General features: G+C 38.2%; 1 protein-coding gene across 1 annotated transcript in view; it reads left to right on the top strand.

The window, feature by feature from the left end:
* Window positions 1-17,716, top strand: part of KCNQ5 (potassium voltage-gated channel subfamily Q member 5) — a 278,870-nt gene extending 261,154 nt beyond the window's left edge. Inside the window, exons 11-14 of the mRNA XM_033055747.1 lie at window positions 2,975-3,083; window positions 10,762-10,893; window positions 11,719-11,845; window positions 12,192-17,716. Coding sequence (XP_032911638.1) covers window positions 2,975-3,083; window positions 10,762-10,893; window positions 11,719-11,845; window positions 12,192-13,133 — 1,310 coding nt within the window. The 3' untranslated portion in view covers window positions 13,134-17,716. The remainder of the gene's footprint in view (window positions 1-2,974; window positions 3,084-10,761; window positions 10,894-11,718; window positions 11,846-12,191) is intronic.
* The last annotated feature ends 967 nt before the right edge of the window (window positions 17,717-18,683 follow it).

Genomic DNA, 18,683 nt, shown 5'->3' with positions numbered 1-18,683 from the left:
ATATATCAGAATAAGGGTGTGGGGAAGGATGAAGATGTAGATGTGAGCAGGGCTAGACATGAACGGGCACTGGGAGGTCTAGCTGCCCCATTAATGCCTAGGAAGGCTGCTCTCTGGGAACAGACAGCAGTTCAGAGAACATAGCTTAGCCCCATCTGGGAGCTGGCAGAGGTTTGAACCGCTGGAGCTGCTAAAGCAGCCAAACTGACCCCAACTCAGCCCTGACCTCAACGATGAACTGGAGAGGGACAGAAAGGATACATCTCACCTCGTAACTATGTGGTACACAACATGAGCTTCCACTGGAAAAATTCATAAGAATTTGAACTTTGATTTCAGTGGTGTTTTAAGATGAAATTTTTCTCCAAATTGCTGCAATGCATTTCCCAAACTTTTTCCCAAGTCTGCTCAGTATCCTAAAGAAACATTTATGTTTCCCATAGGAATCAAACAAGGCTATAGCTTTTCACAATCTTTATTGACCTGTAGTATTGAGCGTCTGCCATAATGAAGGAAATTCATATAGTGGAATATTAGAAAGAAAAAAGGTGATTTATTAGGAGCAGCATCTCTTATTAAGCTAGCTTAAATTTATACGAATTTTCCAGCATGTGTCTAAAATTTTTGCAGAGTTTTTTATCCACAAGGGAGCAACATGGAACACTGTAATTGCACCACACAGTTCTCAAAACAGTTCTGCAAAGATATACTTTGGTAAGGAAACCCTTTTATTAATGACACTGCACTTGGCAAAGGACCCAGGAACCATATCTGTGAGACAACCATACAGAAACATGTTTATTTTAAACTTTCAGGTTGGAGTCTCCTCTTTCACTGGGTTTAGATGGCTACAGCTCTTGTGATCTGAGCAGTATTTTTCCTAATTCATACTGGCATAACTGAATCAATTCAAACCTTAGAGAGTCACTGGAAATACCAGCAGCATAAAATGCTCTGGTTTTAATATGGTACTTATAAATGAGCTGGGAGATTTCCACACTGGGAGAGGTAACTGGAGAGGCTGATCAGATGTGATACCTGGAAAGTTAGTGTTGTGGAATACTTAACATGTCCTGAGATGGTGGTTTAGGTAGTGTATATACCTATCAAACTAATTATAAAGTTTATTTTAGCTAGTCACATTTCTGGGCAGGGATCCAAATGTTATTGAGGCAGGATGGGTGGAGAGATATATATCTTACCAATAAGATAAGCCAAGTCAGGAGCGAAGCTCATGAAAGAATGCAAGAAAAAAATCACTCCTGGTATCATTGTAGTCATGACTTACAGTAACAGCATGGAAGGAGAGACTTCATAGTTTCGTATGAAAATTCCACTTTTACAATTTAAAACTTAATTTTTAATGGTTGCATTTGATTGTTTCATGTGGACTTACACACTGGCTGTAAGCCATCTTTCTTTATTAAGTTGATCTGTCCAAGATGAATTCACCTGTTATTAAAAGCTACAGATGTTTCTCATAAATGTACCGGTTCAGCAACAGTAACCAAAGACAAAAAAATTCCCAAGAGTAATGAACTAGCCAGACTCATTAAAAAAAAAAAAATTATATGGCTGAACATTAAATCTGTGAAGAAAACAATGCATCAATATCAGTTCCTGAAGATGCTGTACAAAACTGTTTATGCCCAGATGGCATCCCTATTAGATTTAGAAGGTACCATGACATTTTCAGGCACTTTTGACTGACAAATAATATTTTTCATCTTTAATTTGCAGACTTCCTGGAAAAGAAATTTGAAAGAATGTCCTGTAATCATTTGTGTTTGACTGTGCTTCAAATCTGCTTATTATTTAAACCCCTGGAATTATCTACTTGAAGTGTTTCTGAATAACTAAACCTGTTGTTTTAAATAACAGCATTAATGTAGGCAGCAACATAGGACTGGGAAGAAATCTCTATTACAGAGCGTTACTGAATCCCATCTTTTTTCTTCTGTTTCATGTCACTCATTTTACACTCTCTTCCTCATGAAGCAGCGACACTTACATGATGAAATACACTGATCTTGAGTGAAATTCTTGTGGACACTTGGACTTTATGCAGTTGAAGATGATTTGGGAGGAAAAGCACCTACCCCAAAGAATTTTCCTGTAGTTCACATGCCTTTGAAACATAGATGATGTATGGGCATCCATAACCCTGCTCTTCTTACTCCATTTCCATTCCAGCAGATTTTAAGCTTGTAAACCACTTGGTCATACATCAGTACCTGTTTTGTTTATGTATTGAGGTACAATGGACACTTCTGAAATTTCTAACTAATTTCTAATTCTGAGATTAGCTAATTCCCAGATGGCAAGACTGCAGAGGTGGTGTTTAGGAAATGGTAAAGAATCCACTTTTTTATGATAAATAGATACAGTAATTTGGCCTAAGCTCCTATCGCAAAGGAAGCCTGAAATACCTACATGGTTCTGAGGTTTAAGGTGGCAATTATTCATTCTTAGTAAAAAAGTATTTTGGTTTATTTTCACCTGTAATAAAGTGCTGGGTCATTCCACAGCCTGCTACTTAAATGAAATGGATCTTTTCCTTTGTCTTCAATGCCAGTTTGATCCACAGTGGTAAAACAGCAATAATATAACTTGAGCATCTTTTGAATCTGCCCTTTCATCTGTTAGTTCACTGCTTTCCCATAAAACAGGGAATGTGATGAAAAACCATGGGACATCAGGAACAAGCATGCTGGTACTCAACTATTAATTAGTTTGAAAAATAATAGGGTGTTCTTCCTTTCTAATTTTTACTATTTACTCCGGGACTACCAAGGCATTTTATGACACAAGCATAGACACACTCAAGTGCATCATATAGTTCATGAACTGATGGAGGGCTGTCATGCTTGATACATACTCCTTCTTTTTCCAGAACCACTGTGCAGGCTATTAGAAAACACTAAGGAGGAGATTTTTAAATTTCTCTTATTTAGTCTGCTCTTGTCTTTTGCAGCTGACACCAGTCTTGGAACAGATGATGTTTATGATGACAAAGGGTGCCAGTGTGATGTGTCCGTCGAAGACCTCACCCCTGCTCTTAAAACTGTCATTAGAGCTATCAGGTGAGTAGAAAATACTGAATGAATAAACACTTGAGTTTTCTTTAGTTAGGATTCTACTAAACTGCATGTCAATTCATAAAATGATAGTTAGTTGAACTTATTACATGGCTATATTTTTTACACAACTAATCCTAATATATTATGCTTCCTTTCTATTTTAGTCAAATTAAAACATTTTATTAGTTCTGTTATCAGCTTTTCAATATCTAAAAATGCTACATCATTTGACACCAAAAAGAGAGCAATGGATGCTGTTTTCCATTACATTTTATGTTATCCAAACTATGATTTGATGTAATTTTACTGAATATGCATGACCTGGAAAAGTTATTTCCTTTAAAACTGTAGGGTTTTATTGCATTTCCATATTCCTGAGACTGTCATACGATTTTTATTGCAAATTTCTTCTGGTAAGAACAGAATAATTACATTTATTCAATTGTGCAAAGCCTTGCCTACCACTATCCACTAAACTAAATATAACCCAAATAATTTAAAACAAATAGTCTCCTTTTCCAAGAAAGTAGCACACTGCATTGAAAGTTATAAAGTTACCTGTATTGAAAGTTTAAGTATGTCATTCACCCTCTTGAGCCTGCCAAGGCTATTTATCTTCCAGAGTATTTTGAAGTATAAATCCTGATATGTCGTAAAGTATACAGCTACAAGCAAGGAGAGCTCAAGCTGTCAATTCCCTGTCTGCTGGCAGCAAACCTCAGGTTATTGCTGGGGGTCACCCCACTGGCTCTGCATAATAGTCACATCAGTGTCCAGCACCCTTCTTGGGTTCAGGGAGGTAGGCAGACAGACAGGCAGCAGCTAAAAGGAATTTCTACAAAAACCTATGGAAAAACAATGTTTTATTGTACAGAAACCATTGCCTGAGTTTTCTCAGCACTATATGAAGAAAAAACACTTTTTATCACATAATTTCATGCAGTGATAACCTATCACTTGTATTTCCCTTCCCCTTTTCCATTGAGTAAAATGAAGACAGATAATGAGTAAGGCTGTTTCTAAAACTTTCTACTAGCACAAACAGATTGATAGATCATTTGCAGGCATCTTTTCCTACCATTTTTCCAGCCTGCCTGGAAATGACCTCACAGGACATTTCAGATACCAGGCCGGTGTTCACAGCCACTGCAACTGGCAACCCAAATGGCATTGCTGAAAACCATCTCTTGTTAGCAATGTTTCAGCAGGTCACAGAAATCCTTTTTTCACAGTGGACACTCACTCACAAGGCAAGCTTATTCCCTCAAATGGAAAATGCTCACATTAGGAACAGTCAGCATAATCCATTGTCTTTGGTGTCAAAGATGCTTCTCTGTGACGCTGCATTTTAAACAGACTGGACAACTCTTGGCTCCAAGTGCACCTTGCCACTTGTTCTGGCAATGGATAACCATTCTTTATACTGTCCAAATTCTATAAGATTGACTTCACATTGTAATATTTAATTTATGGAGCTCATTTTCTAAGGAGCCACTGGATTGTTCAGTGCATCATCTGCATTTTGCTTGGTGCTTTTGGTCACTATTAGCTCAAATGGAAAGCAACCAAATGTGAAAAATAAAGCTGGGAAACTTTCTCCACAGTACCATCCACAGAAATGTTATAATAAGATCAAAGGTGCAAGATTTAATTGTTTCAGGCATGTAATATTTAACTGATGAGAATGAAATTTTTATATTATCTCCAACTTTCACTTCGCATGCCTGACCTACTAGAAAAACAATTCTTGTCACCACTGAGGCAAAGAATCTCCACTTGCCATCAATTAGCCATGAATCTCTCCCATCTCCCTACAAATATTAGTGTTTTCTAGATTACAAGAAACACATGCATCTTGCTTCAGAAACTTACCTTTGTCTGACATCGGTAAAGAAGTAATATGTCATGATCCTGAGACTTCTGTATATGCTATACTTTAATCTCTCAAAATCAAGAGACTGATAATTCAGTTCATCAGGTAGCTGATACACCTCTTTCTGATTATTCAGAGTATCTGTTACCAGACTACTCTGGCATCTATGCAAACATCTGAAGAAGGATCTGAGACTCTATATAGTAACTGTAGAATTTCAAGATGATAACATCTGCCTATATGGAAACTTTGTGCCTCATTTTGAAACTTGTTTTTAGAAACAGCTTTGAATTGCAAAGGCAGTGAGGTGGGGTGAAGGCTGGTTTTCCTTTCATGCTGGTATACAGAAGCAGGCGAAGACAGAAGGCACTTGCGTAGTTTTATGACGCACTATGAAAAGACCCCAAATGTAAACACAGACAATTGAATCCATTCTTGATGCATCAACTTGAAAAATTGCTATAAGGGAGGCTAATTATTTTTTCCTGCTTAGACCTGGGTACAAATTGTTTTACAAAGACATTAATGGCCCTTTTGTTGTAGGGGGAAATTAACAAAATTAATTAATGCCTCTGGGTTTACAGAGGTAGGTCCTCTCTCAGTTTTGGGATCAAAACATTTGGGGTGAGGCTTTTTTCTGTGCAAGGAGCCTAAAACATGCTGCTCACTCTCAGGTTGGTCAGCCTTGTAATAGCAAAAGACAAAAACTGGTTTGTTTATAATTTTTCATTTTGGTAATTTCAAAGTCTACTGTATCAGTTTTGACCTCGTTCACTTATATTTTTTCCAAGACTACTACTTTATTCTTCAAAACAGCTTTCTAAGTAAACAAATCCCCAAACTTTCATTTTGTTAGAGTCAACATTTTGGTCCTTTCCAAAAAAGATGGGACTCTTAAACAGTCCTACTGAAGACCTACCAGGCAAACCTGTCAAGTTTTCAATCTGCTCTCAAAGCCTCCTAAACTTGTCTTTTATCTTGTGTGCTGCCTGCTCCATTCCCTCTTATTCCACAAGCTCTCTGTCAGAAAAGATTAACTGAGGGAGTAGAGAAAGTTAAGGAAAAGCTGCTCGATGCTTTTCCACAATGTTGGGTGAGTAGGGAACAGATGGGTAGTGTGGTGAAATATGGTGTGCACAGCATACCTTGGGCTCAGTCAGGATCAGTCCTGCCCATCCACGGCCTCCGGCTGGGATCAGAGCAGGGCACAAAGCAGTCCTTGCTAGCAGTGCACTGAGTCTGTGTGCCAGCAGCCTCTCCAGCACTACTCAACCATCCCCAGTCTTGTTGTGAACAAAAAGCCATTAATATCCTGCAGAGTTCCTGGAGACTAACAAAAAACATTGCATTTTCCAGCTCTACTAGTTCACAATGATGAATGTGTATAAAAGGGACTAAAAGGAAGATCAAGATACCTTGTTTCCCTATATTGTGATATCTCAGATCATTTTCCATAGCAAGAAGCACTCATTTCAATAATACTTTCCACATGGAAATGATGGAATTACTATTTATGCAATATAAAATGAGATTTGAGAAGCATAAATAAATATGCAATAGAAAATAATTGCAATGGCAGGAAGATGAACGTACTGACCTAATAGGTCTTTCCTCTCTTTAACTCTAGTGATTGCAAAGATATGTTTTCATTTGTTGCTAATGAAAAAAAAAACCAACCCTGTAGCTAAATGTAATGAAACTTGAGAATTCTAGAGCTGATAAGCTTTATAGTTGAACAGTCATACATATTTAACAGACAACGAAGGAAAATATAATTTTCCATTTATGTTCAGTCTTTACAATGTTCCTGCAACACCTATAAAAGCCATTTTGAATTTGTTCAATGTTATGTTTCAGAACCACCTCTTTCTTTTAAATCCAAACACGTTGTTTACTTTCTGCCAGATGGTCTTCAGAGCCTAGGCAAGGCTCTTATACATATGTTTGGCAAGGACAGCACTGTACTCGGGGGAAAATCATGTTTATGGCTGCTGGGGGATGAGTCAGGTCAAGACATGAGAGAGAAGACAATTTTGACTCACTTGCCTCACATGTAGTAGAACTGTCTCGAGCACCTTTGTCTCTGTGTTGGATCCTGATCTCTTCTGCACATTACAGTTCTACCAGGAAGGGATATTTGGCAAGGTAAGGGTAGAGAGACAGAGGCACCAGCAAAGATATATCTCTATGCACCTGCTTTCCTGATGTAGTAAGTGAGCAAACAACCTGTGGTCCCCTTACCTGGCTATGGATAAAACAACCTACCTGTCTTTTAATATTCGAGGCAGTAACCATGTATGATTCTACCTGAATCCCAGTAGAATGAAGCTCTGTTTCTTCCTGAGATAATTACAAGACTGACAAGACACAACTTTGAAAATAATGGCATGGGTATGACAGGGCTGCACACAGGATTAGAGATGTTCGAATGTGTCTCAGGAAAGTGCACTAAATGAGCAAAATCGCTTTTAATACTGGAAGGGGCAACACAAATGCAAATTAAAATGCAGGGAAGAAATGCAACATGCATGTACGGAAAACACTGTAACTTTAGAGCAATGCTGATCCTGCATCTGAGAAAAGATAAATTAAATGGGTACTGCTTTTGGCTGCTATGGGTCAATAAGACAAAAGTTGGGATTGGATCTGTAACTTTCCACAAATTATCAGGGTACGTAAAGATTAGTGGGACCTGTGGTTTAGATATGAATTCTAGACAAAGCACTTTTATATATCGGTCTGCTTCAACAGATGATTATTTTTCCTGCAGTTCTCTGGACATATCACTGAAAGAAGATTCTTTTTATGACTAATTCTCACCAGAACACTGTCATGCATGCGGCTTGGGTGGGTTTACAACCGCGTATCGCCTGTGACATTAGAGTTGAGCTGTAAAACATCACTTGCTGCGCGGCGCAGAGCGATTTGAACCCCGCAAGTTTTACAAAGCCGGGTGTGACGGGCCTCGCTCGCCCCCTGCTGGTGCCGCCGGGAAAGGCAGCCCGGGCCGGCCGAGAGCGGGGCCGGGGCGCGAGTGACCGCAAAGTAACTGCGCTGAGTGGGTGCTCATTCCCGCTTCTGTACGGAGAGGTTACTGCAAATGCCTCTGCTTTGATCCCACGGGAACGCGCAGGCTGCGTAGGTGTACATATCAGGATGGGTGGCCAAACACAAGGAATCGAACAATGGCTCAGTGGGTAAAAGTGACCCTAAGAACCATCTCGTCCCGACCACCGTGCTATGGGCAGGGACGCCTCCCACTTGGTCGCTCAAGGTTGCTCGGGTTTTGAGACTAGCTTACCATCCAGGCTGGCCTTGGACACGGCCAGAGATGGGGCATCCACAGCTTTCCTGCGTGATCTGTTCCCGAGCCTTACCACCCTCACAGAAGAAAGTTTATGACATTGGGATGTCAAGATATAGGAAACCAACTGAGTTTTTAATAACTAAATAACCATGTAGATTCAACCAAATTTAATAACTGCAAAGCAGTTGCAAGGCTTCATCGCTGAAAGAATTCAGTTTTTCTTTTCCTTAATTAACTTGCAGGCTTTTTAAATGACAGTGTTTTAATAGTTCGATATTTTTTGCAGTTTATGTAAAATTTTGTGTACTTGAAGAAAAAGAAGTAAGCAATATGGGTCTGTTCCAAACCCTGCTGAAATTAATTAAGATGGAATCACATGAGCTAATACCTAAAACAGAAATAGTACAGTTACAGCTCACTGATACAGCTGTGATGCTTTCAATTCTGTTTGACTTCTGAAAATTATGAACAAACTGCCTTGGATAAGCAAAAAGAGTGTTATAAAGCTGCAAAGTAGTAATGAAGACTTTTGCGTCAACTGATTAAGACGCTCCCATGGTTGTTAATATAAATTAGTCTTCTGCCTCTTCCCTTGTAAAATCATCCAGTTGTGGTAAATTCAGTTGTCTTCAATTATGCCAATAATTGTCTGGCTCTTCTTTTCTAATAGAGTTTCCTAATTTTACTTTATTAAATGCATGAAGTAAAACATTGTGACCACAATAATAACAAAACTATTTTACTGTCTCATATGTCAGCTGCATTATTCATTTTTGGTAACCTCAATAAAGAACTCGATCAGAAGATTAGGTGGTCAGGGTCTTATAAACCAATATCTTGGCATAATTTGACAGCTAAAAAAAAAATCTGCATCCCAGATTCATCACAGCTTCACAGGCTTCCAGATTACAAAAGATACCAAAAGCCATTGGTCTGTAGAACTAGCTGGTAATGCAGAAGATGAAAGCCCATGATCCGATATATTTGAAAGTGCCTGGAGATCAGTCCTGAAGTGTCAAGTTGTTGGACTGCTCCTAACAGGCCTTCTCCATTTTTAATTTCTATAATCAGAATTACAGTTCAAGTTGTATACCAGAGATGATCCCATTTTTAACTGAAAGTTGCTAGAATGGGAAATAGGAACAAGCTAAGTACTGTGAGAATAGGCTGACATTAACTGTAAGAATATTTATGTATGAAACAAAAATCAGTTGACAATCACTATATGCTATCAGTGCAGCTCTAAATACCTATTATAATAGTGTCTGTCCTGGCTACATGAAGTATGGCTTTTCTAAATTCCACCAAGACATTGCTAATTTATTTTTTATCAGAGAGTGGGAACCATGTTTTGGGTTTTATTATCATTTTTTGTCTTACAGCTGCTAAATACATATCATAATAAACACAGCAGGAATAAAGTATCATGAATATTGGCATTTGGGACAGAATATCAATTTATAGTCTCTGCTTTTTCAATTGCAATGGACAGCAAATATCAGCAGTTTGGGCCTAAAGGGAATTCATAAACTCTGCAGCACAGGTCAGAATGGCTAATCCTGATCCCTTGTCTTCTCTCCCAGTTCTTACGTAAACCAAGGAAAACTTCAGGTTCTACCAGCTGACCAGGAAAATCCTCTCACTGTCATTTACTTCCCAAATTTTTCTTTTTTATTGCTTAAAATTTACTATTCCATTTCAAGCTTTCCATTCTAAGAAGAGCTACTCAGGGGACATCATATGTTCATGTCACATATCAGAGAAAATTGTGCAAGACTCACATAAAAACATGTATTCATCAAATTTGGATATTTACTGTTATCTGAAACCTTACCAATCTGCAGTAAAGTTCAAGGAAAAACTCATGAATGCTAATTAAGCAATAATTCCTATATATTCCAGTAGGGAACATTGAAGAAAACTTCTCTTCAGCCTCCAAAATTTGATCTTAAGTCAGCCAAACAAGTTAAAAACAAATATTTAGGCCTGAATGTTAATTAAAAAATAAAAACTGATGAAAAATTAATTGGGTTCTTTTTTTTTCCCAGAAAGAGAGCAAGGAACTTAAAATTAACACCTGACCAAGAATACTGTTATTTAGATTTGTGTAATAGATGCATTAAAGAAATCTTTCCTGTAACAAAAACAGAAGTATCTTATGCACAAATATAGCTGACATGATATTTCACTCAAGTCAGTGAAACTAATCCCAGGTTTAAGTCAGGAGTGTACTTCAGCACCTAGCATAAAAAAGTCAAACAGGTATATACTTAAACATGCTATGCATTCTTTAAAACCGTGTTACCTGATCTCTCAAACAATTCAAAGACATAGCTACAGTGCATTTGTACTTAAAAAAACAGCTACTTGAAAGTTTATCTGCACAAGTTGTATTGAAAACACCTTCCATTTAAAAATGAGCTATCAAATTTTGTCAGTAAAATTTACCTATGCTTCCACAACTGTTGAAATTTAATCTACAAAATGCTTTTCCCCCACAGAATTATGAAGTTTCATGTTGCAAAGAGAAAGTTCAAGGAAACGCTTCGCCCATATGATGTCAAAGATGTCATTGAACAGTATTCAGCAGGTCATCTAGACATGTTATGCAGGATTAAGAGTCTTCAGTCACGGTAAGGAAAGAATTAGTTAAACTCTGCATAAGCATCCAATGTCATTCACTGCCTAAAGTATATTGGTAAAGTTTAACATTTCTGTGTTATGCAGCCTCTCTTTCTGTGAACACAGCTGAGCCAGAAATTGAATTGTGGGCAAAACCAAACAAAAAAACATGTATCCAAATTTTTCTCAGAAAATGGAAGTCTGAACAATAGAAAAGGTAATACTTTATCTGTAAAGTCCATTTGTAAACAAGGACTTTAGTCAAAAGGGTGAAGAAGACACTGAGGTCTGCCTCTTTCCCATCTAATACTTCCTCTTTTCACATAAAAGAAATTGAGAACTCCTGGTAATGCATTCATGTAGGTTTTATGTTAGAGATTCCCAGCAGTAGTAATTAAAAAACCTAAACCTTACAGCATTACATCATATTAATCATTATCAGAGAAGGTTAGGGATTCCTGCTTCAAACTGGCAATTCTCCCAGGAGTGGATGTTGTTAGGATGGGAGAGCTGGGAGCAGCACTGGTATGTCTGTTTCTCCATAACATCGAGTGGCTGGAGAGGCCTCCTCCTCTTTCCCCATTTCAGCAAGTCTAGCCCTGGCTTTCCCAGATGATGGTGAAGTTCTGGCTCCTGGTTAGTGCCAACAAAAAAGAAAAGCAGCCTAATATGCTCAAAAAACACTGCCTTTTTTTTTTTTTCATTTCCCTTAATTAATAAAACTGTGCTTGTCATCTTTCTTGAGTGCTTTCCTGAAGTACTGTGATTTATATAACAAACACTTCCATATCTATGCCAGTTCCAGGAATGGCAACAGCTTTTTGTTTCTCTTACAGTGTTGACCAAATTCTTGGAAAAGGACAAATCACAGCAGATAAAAGAAGCAGAGAAAAGAATCCTGCAGAGCATGAGACAACAGATGACGTCAGTATGTTAGGGCGGGTAGTCAAAGTGGAAAAACAGGTAGAGTGATTATCTGTGTTAATTTGTCTTGCTTTATTGCTCATGCCTTTTCTGTGTTTTATTGCCAGTTTCAAAAGCTGAACAGGTAATTTTTTTTCCTAATATCTGCTTCGTTTATACAGTGAAATAAAAATTATGTTAATCGTATTACCTTAACCTTTGCTCCCCTTTTCTCAGCTTGCTTATTAAAAATGTGCATGGCTTCTGACATTCTTCTTCAAGGGTCAATAGCACACATCAAGCTACTTCCATTTTTCTCTTCAGCAGTTACATTTTCCCTTTGCTTGGCTTCCAGATATTTTAAATTAGTATTTGGCACTAATGTTGACCTTTTCCTCTTACATAGGTACAATCCATTGAGTCAAAACTGGACTGTCTATTAGATATTTATCAACAAGTTTTACGAAAAGGATCTGCATCTGCGCTCACTTTGGCTTCATTTCAAATGCCAGCTTTTGAGTGTGAGCAGACTTCTGATTATCAGAGTCCATCAGACAGCAAAGATTTGTCTAATTCTGCACAACTTAGTGGATGTGTATCCAGATCAGCTAGTGCCAATCTGCCTCGTGGCCTACAGCTTATACTGACACCAAATGAATTTAGCACTCAGGCTTACTATGCTTTTAGTCCAGCTATGCATAGTCAAGCAACACAAGTGCCAAATGATGGACCTGCAACCGTTAATAATACATCAAACCAAATAAACCAGACAACTAAGCCAGCAACTCCGACAACATTACAAATACCACCTTTCTCATCGATGAAGCATATCAATAGGCCTGAGCCCATTCATATTATTCCTGTAACCACACAGGAAAATATTTCTAATGTCACCGCTTGCCTTGTTGCATCAAAGGATAATGGACAAGTTGCACAGCCTAGTGCAACAAAGGATCTCACATGGAGAAAAAGTCTGGATACAGAAGGGGAACCTTTGCTCTCAGTTAAACCTGTGGTGCAAATGGATTTAGGAAAATCTTTATCTGTACAAAACCTTATACAGTCAACAGAAGAACTGAATATACAGATTGCTGGCAGTGACTCCAGTGGTTCCAGAGGTAGCCAAGATGTATACTCCAAATGGAGGGAGTCAAAATTATTTATAACAGATGAAGAGTTGGAGACAGAGGCAGGGACAGAGAGTACTGAAGCCATCTCGCGCCCATTAGTGGAAACAACTCTCTCTGCTGACTCTCTAAGGACTGGAATATCAAGATCATCTCAAAACATCTGCAAGCCAGGGGATGGTACAGAAGCCCTCAATCTGCTCCACGTCAAACTCAAATAACTTCTGGCTTTCTTCATTGGCTGGGTCATTCCTCTAGTCATACATATAATAGCATGAACTGTTTTGAAAGCCTTTTTAGTGAGATAAAATCACAAAAATCAGGATGAATCTGCAAAGCAGTTGAATGAGCCCATATTTCCTAGTTGCATGAAAATGCATGTCTAAACAATGGCTAACATCCAAATTTACACCTACAGTACAGCAGCCTTTCATGTAGTACAGTAGGTTTAAATAATGAGTTGCCTACAAAGCTAATGCTGCAGGATGTATCAAAAAACAAAAATTTGAGAATTTAGACCTTGCGCTGTTTCTATGGGGCAGAAGAAAAAATCTTAAGGTTTAAAGCACTTTGCTTCTGAACTAATTAATTATATATATATAATGTCCTGATTTAGATGACAGTTTACGTTTACAACAAAAAGATTATCTACAGCTGCTAGCAAGGTACCAAGGAAATGAGTAACATGGGGTTAGAAATGGCTGCCAGTCGCAAGATGCACACATTAACTCATCAGTAATCAGTTATTTTTAGCTCTGAAGAACAGTATGTTAATATGTGATTTTTGGTGATTTAGTGCTGTGGCAGATGTACCTGACACACCACTGTCACATTGTTCTTTATAACAAGAATTATTTTGTTACAAAAGGTTTGTATTTTAAGGATTGGGTCTGGCATCAGAAGAGGATAATGTGGGTGACTGCACTGAAAATTCAAGGGAATCTCTCCTTCTTCCAGTCTCATTGAGAAGCTGACTTGTGAATCTGAACCATTCTGGCAGCAGCATGTGAGGGAAGGAAGCAGGTGCTGCCTTTATTGTAGAAGCAATATTTCCTTCTTGTGAAAATTTTGACAATTTTCCTTGCAGTCCCAACCTGATACTACAACAGCACTTCCATAAGGTTGGGCAAAAAGGGAAAATGAGGAACTGAAACACAGAGTAAAACTAAAGAGGACAGAACAGGAAGGAGAAAGACAACACAATAATTAGAAAAAAAATAAATAATAATATGGATATAGATGGGCAGGAAGGGAAATCATCCTAGAAAATAAAACAAAAAAGGTAAAGAAGGAAAAAGTTACATGGTTTTTTTTTTTCACAAATATTGAATGTTATTTTAAAGGAAAAAAAAACCACAAAAAAAGAAAAAAACCCATGCAGGCAATCAGAAATAGAAACAGAAGTAGAGAAAACCATTTAACTAAAAAAAAAATAAATAATGCAAGAGCTTGTTGCTTTTTTAATAAAAGGGGAAGAGGAGAGAGGGAAAATGGTCCCACTCTTGTAGCTCAACACTGTGTCCCAACTACAATCATTTCTTGTGAACTTTCCAACACAGGACTCTCAGACCCTTTCCTGCTAAAACCCAAGTTTTCAAATTCAAAGCCTACATCAGACTAAGCATTCCTACCTGATACATCCTCTTTTTTATTCCCACTTTAGCCTACACTTCACTTCTGCTGAGGTGCAGGAGCAGTGTTAGTGCCTGCCTGCACATCCCCAGCAAGGCTTTGCCACTGGGGGAACCCTTGCAGAGCCTAATCAGGCTTCCACTCTTCCCAGCTGAATGAGGTTTCTGTGTGTGCCTCCTGCCAGATTCACACCTCACCTGCACCACAGGCTTGTAGACAACCCAGCTTGGGCCCAGCTTCCCTCTAGCAGCAGGAATACCAAGTGTACGGGTGTGCCAGTGCCAGCTCACTCAGGGCAGTGTTCTCTCAAGGTCCAGACCCGCTGGGAACTCGCTATGTGCATCAAAAAATCACTTCAGTCTTAACCGTGGCTAAATGCTGTAGATTGTATTGTGAAGGAGCTGATCTGTTTACTATGAAACCATTGTAAGTTCTGCTTCCATTTGCTTTACCGAAGTATTGCTGGATGTTATATGACAACTTTATTATGTGAAAGTACATGCAAACTGTAGAGTGTATATATTGTGTCATTATATGGGGTCCATGGATGGTACACTGTGTTCCATGGCTTATGCCGGAGCAAACTTCAGTTGTTAAATCCTGAAAGACGCCTTGAAGCACAATTTCCTCACCGCTGATTTGCCATATAATTCACCACATTCAGCCTTTCCTTTTTCTTTTATGTGCAATCTGACCATACCGAAGCCTGATTACAACAGCAATTTTGTGAGGATAAATACATTTTTTTTCCACATCTCAGTTCACTTAACTGTTAACTTATTTGAATGTCTGCTGTTTATCCAGACAGACATGTAAGCTTAAAGTATTGAAAATTTAAAAACTGAAATTGTTTTTTAGGCTATTTTTTCCTTTTTCCTGTTTATGGTGCCTTTCTTGCCTTTCATGTGAAGGCTCCTGCTGACCTAAGCAAAAATGTGCAGTTAGGTTCAGTTAAGGAGCAAGCGACTGGGCACAAGGCAACTGTGTGTCCATAGTGAAACTCCCTTCCCCTCGATGAGATAGAAAAACCAAGGCATCATGAATTGGACACCACTCTTCCACCTTCATCTGCAGGAGCAGATGGTTGCAACCCCATTGCACCCAGAAGGCGTCGATGGGAGAACTGAGCAATGGCCCTGCCTGCTCTGATTCCACACAGAAACAGGGCCTTGGGGTTTGCTGATAATTTATCTCACAGAAACTTGGTATTTTTGCCTTAAATGACATGCTTGAGTCCTTCTAACTTTAAGTTAATTTATTTAATACAATTTTGTGCACAAAAGAATGAGTTCTATAAATTATGTATGAAAATATTAATGTCTTTACAAAGTACTGATAAATCCAGAAGATCATATCTTTTCAAATTAAGGTTTAAAATTCTAATTTTTTTTCTTTTATGCTCACCATTATTATTATTTTTGTAGATGCAAGTCTTATCATATAGGGTTTTTTAACATAATATTGATAGAAAATAGAAAGAGTAGTGAATATATGAAATTTTAAAGAGGAAGAATTGTTTGTTTGGATTTTTATAAGCTTTACTCGAATTTCCTCATGCGGAGTTTCTATGCTCTCTCTTTAAAAGACAGTGTCACGACTGACAGTCATTCATTGGTTTCACAAAAGAAGAGCCTGTCGGACTTTTCAGGTTTTGTCCTGAGCTCCATATTAAAGTCCAGCTCATGACAACTAATAAAAATTGTTCATGAGTCAGGACAAAGAATATTTTTTTTCTGATTTACAATCCACTTGAATTGTTTGAAGACAGAAGTTGAAATTAAGTAAGAGCTTCAGGACTCAAGCCTTATCTAAATAACTGTTTTCTGGTCAGCATCTTCTTCTACCTGAATGAAGAGAGAGCTGAAAAGAATGGTTTAAATTACTATTATTTGTTCAAAAATTTGTATTTGCTCCTGGCTTATATGATCTATACTTTTATTTAAATATTAATATGATGTTTTAGCCTAGGGTTCAAGATTGCAAAGATCATACACTTTTATTTACAGTGCCCACAGTTGCTCCATATGTTTTTGAGATACTCCTACTTAGAGTGACTGCTCTCATTATAGTATGGTGATAAGTAACTCACCTGCTTTTCTGTGATAAGTCAAATCATGCTGAATTGCTGATATATAGTAGAACATCTGATGTACAGTAGTATTTCTGGATTGGGACCTGCAATCCTTACTCAAGCAAAAATTCTATGGAATTCATTCATTCTATGAAATTCAAGAATTTTTCTTGAATTGGGAACTCAGATTCAAATCCTGATTTTGTTGGGCATCTGTTTGGAGTGAAAATGGTAATATTCCAGTTATTTCCTGAGGAAACTAATACTTAGCTGAATTTACCCTTGTCACATTGACTATATAAAAAATAACGCACAAAGTACTGATATAAAAAGGAGAGAAGGGACATTTTTAAAAAGCACAGAGAAAATCAGAATATTCAGAAAATAGGAATAAGCAGGAAAAAAAATTATAAGAGCAAAGGAATGGAGAAAAAAGGGGTTTAAACACCTGAGGCTAAATTCATCCTTGGATGGCTTCACTGACTTCAATGAATTCACTGCCCAACTGGGTGAAGCTCAGCCTCCATTGGGATAATCAGACTCAGTTCCACTGATCTGACAGGAACAGAACCACCTCTACTAGAACTTGCCTCTCTGGGCCAACTTTTATCCTGACTTATATGTCATGCAATCCTTTCGGATTCACTAGGTTTGAATGAAATACAGAAAAGAATTTGTCCCAGGTATTTCTGCTTCACATTTTTTTTCCAAGTGTGTTAATTGACTTTATTCAAATGGATTACAACATCACACAAAGTGCTGTCACTGTCTAAAAAGATTAATTTGTTTTTGAAATAAAACTTGTCCCCTGCAACGTCAGTGGAAGCATGTAATATTTTCCTGTCCATTCATCTGGACACAAATGTGGCCATTCATTCAGCTGTGGCCACACATAGGACAATTCCAGACATATCCAAGGTCATCTGCTATTGGAAGCATTTTTGACTTCTTTGAAAGACACAAAGTTTTGCAGCAGGCTTAGAAAGCATGATGGCTGCTTCCACTGACACTGCAACATTAGCCAGTACATTACAATGTTAATTGTAAATTCTTGACGAAGTTGAATCCATATTGTTGTTAATAAAAATGACTTGAAAAGTACTGTGACTACTGGGTTTTTTCCTTACATAAAAGATTGCATGGTGACCACATATCAGTCACAGAAAGAAAAGACAATTAAGCTTGCCACTCATTGTTTGCTTTTGAAGGTTTGTAATTTTTCTTTAGTGGGCCAAAACACCACAAAGGAAGTTTATTAGAGTAAAATGTGCAGAAACCAGTCTGACGTTCAGTTTCTGCTGTTTACCACAGTTTACTTTCACTTAATGTTGCAGCTTGTCTATGAAAATGAGCTTGGAAGTTATTGTTGCCTTCCCTGTTTGATAAATGGCAATGCATTCAGAATTGGCAATCAGGGGCCTGCGTGGGGAGCAGAATTTCTCATGAAAGGCACATCTGTTATCTCAGTTTAACTTGAGGCCTAGGTGAAGCTGTTTCTGCATTTGACCATGAAAATTGCTGTAGAATGTTACTGCACCAAACATGAAACAGTCATTTGCAAGACGCCTACTTTCACCACTGTGCTCTTCCTGCAGCCTGCCTGAAGACAAGCTTCACTATATGAGTGTAAAATACTAAATATAGAGAGCCTGTTCTTGTGGTAAAACCATTGCCTCTGTGGAGGCTTCAAGACTGGACTCAGATATCTCAATGTGCAGGTGATTCCCAGCCTCTCTGATGAACAACATCTTAAGATACTGAAATTTAAAGGCGTGGTTGCCAGAAAGGGAGGTTTTCCATGTCAGCCAATGTGAACACTACCAAGCTCTGCCTAAGAATAAACACAGGACAGGAAAAGAAGCAAATGTACATATTGTCTTCTTGTGTTAAAGCAGGCAGCCTTGCTTCCTGTGTGCACAGAGCTGCTAGGGAAGGGTCAGAAGACAGCAGAGTAGTTTTTTCTCTTGGGTTAACTGGCAGATTGCCATGACCAGGCACAGGTGATGATGCATATCCATAAAGACACATACATAAATGTTCCCTGTTCAGCTCTGTACAATACAAATCC

This window comes from Catharus ustulatus, chromosome 3 (assembly GCF_009819885.2).
Source record: "Catharus ustulatus isolate bCatUst1 chromosome 3, bCatUst1.pri.v2, whole genome shotgun sequence".
In the NCBI taxonomy this organism is placed as follows: Eukaryota; Metazoa; Chordata; class Aves; order Passeriformes; family Turdidae; genus Catharus; species Catharus ustulatus.
This window is presented reverse-complemented; position numbering and strand designations above follow the sequence as displayed.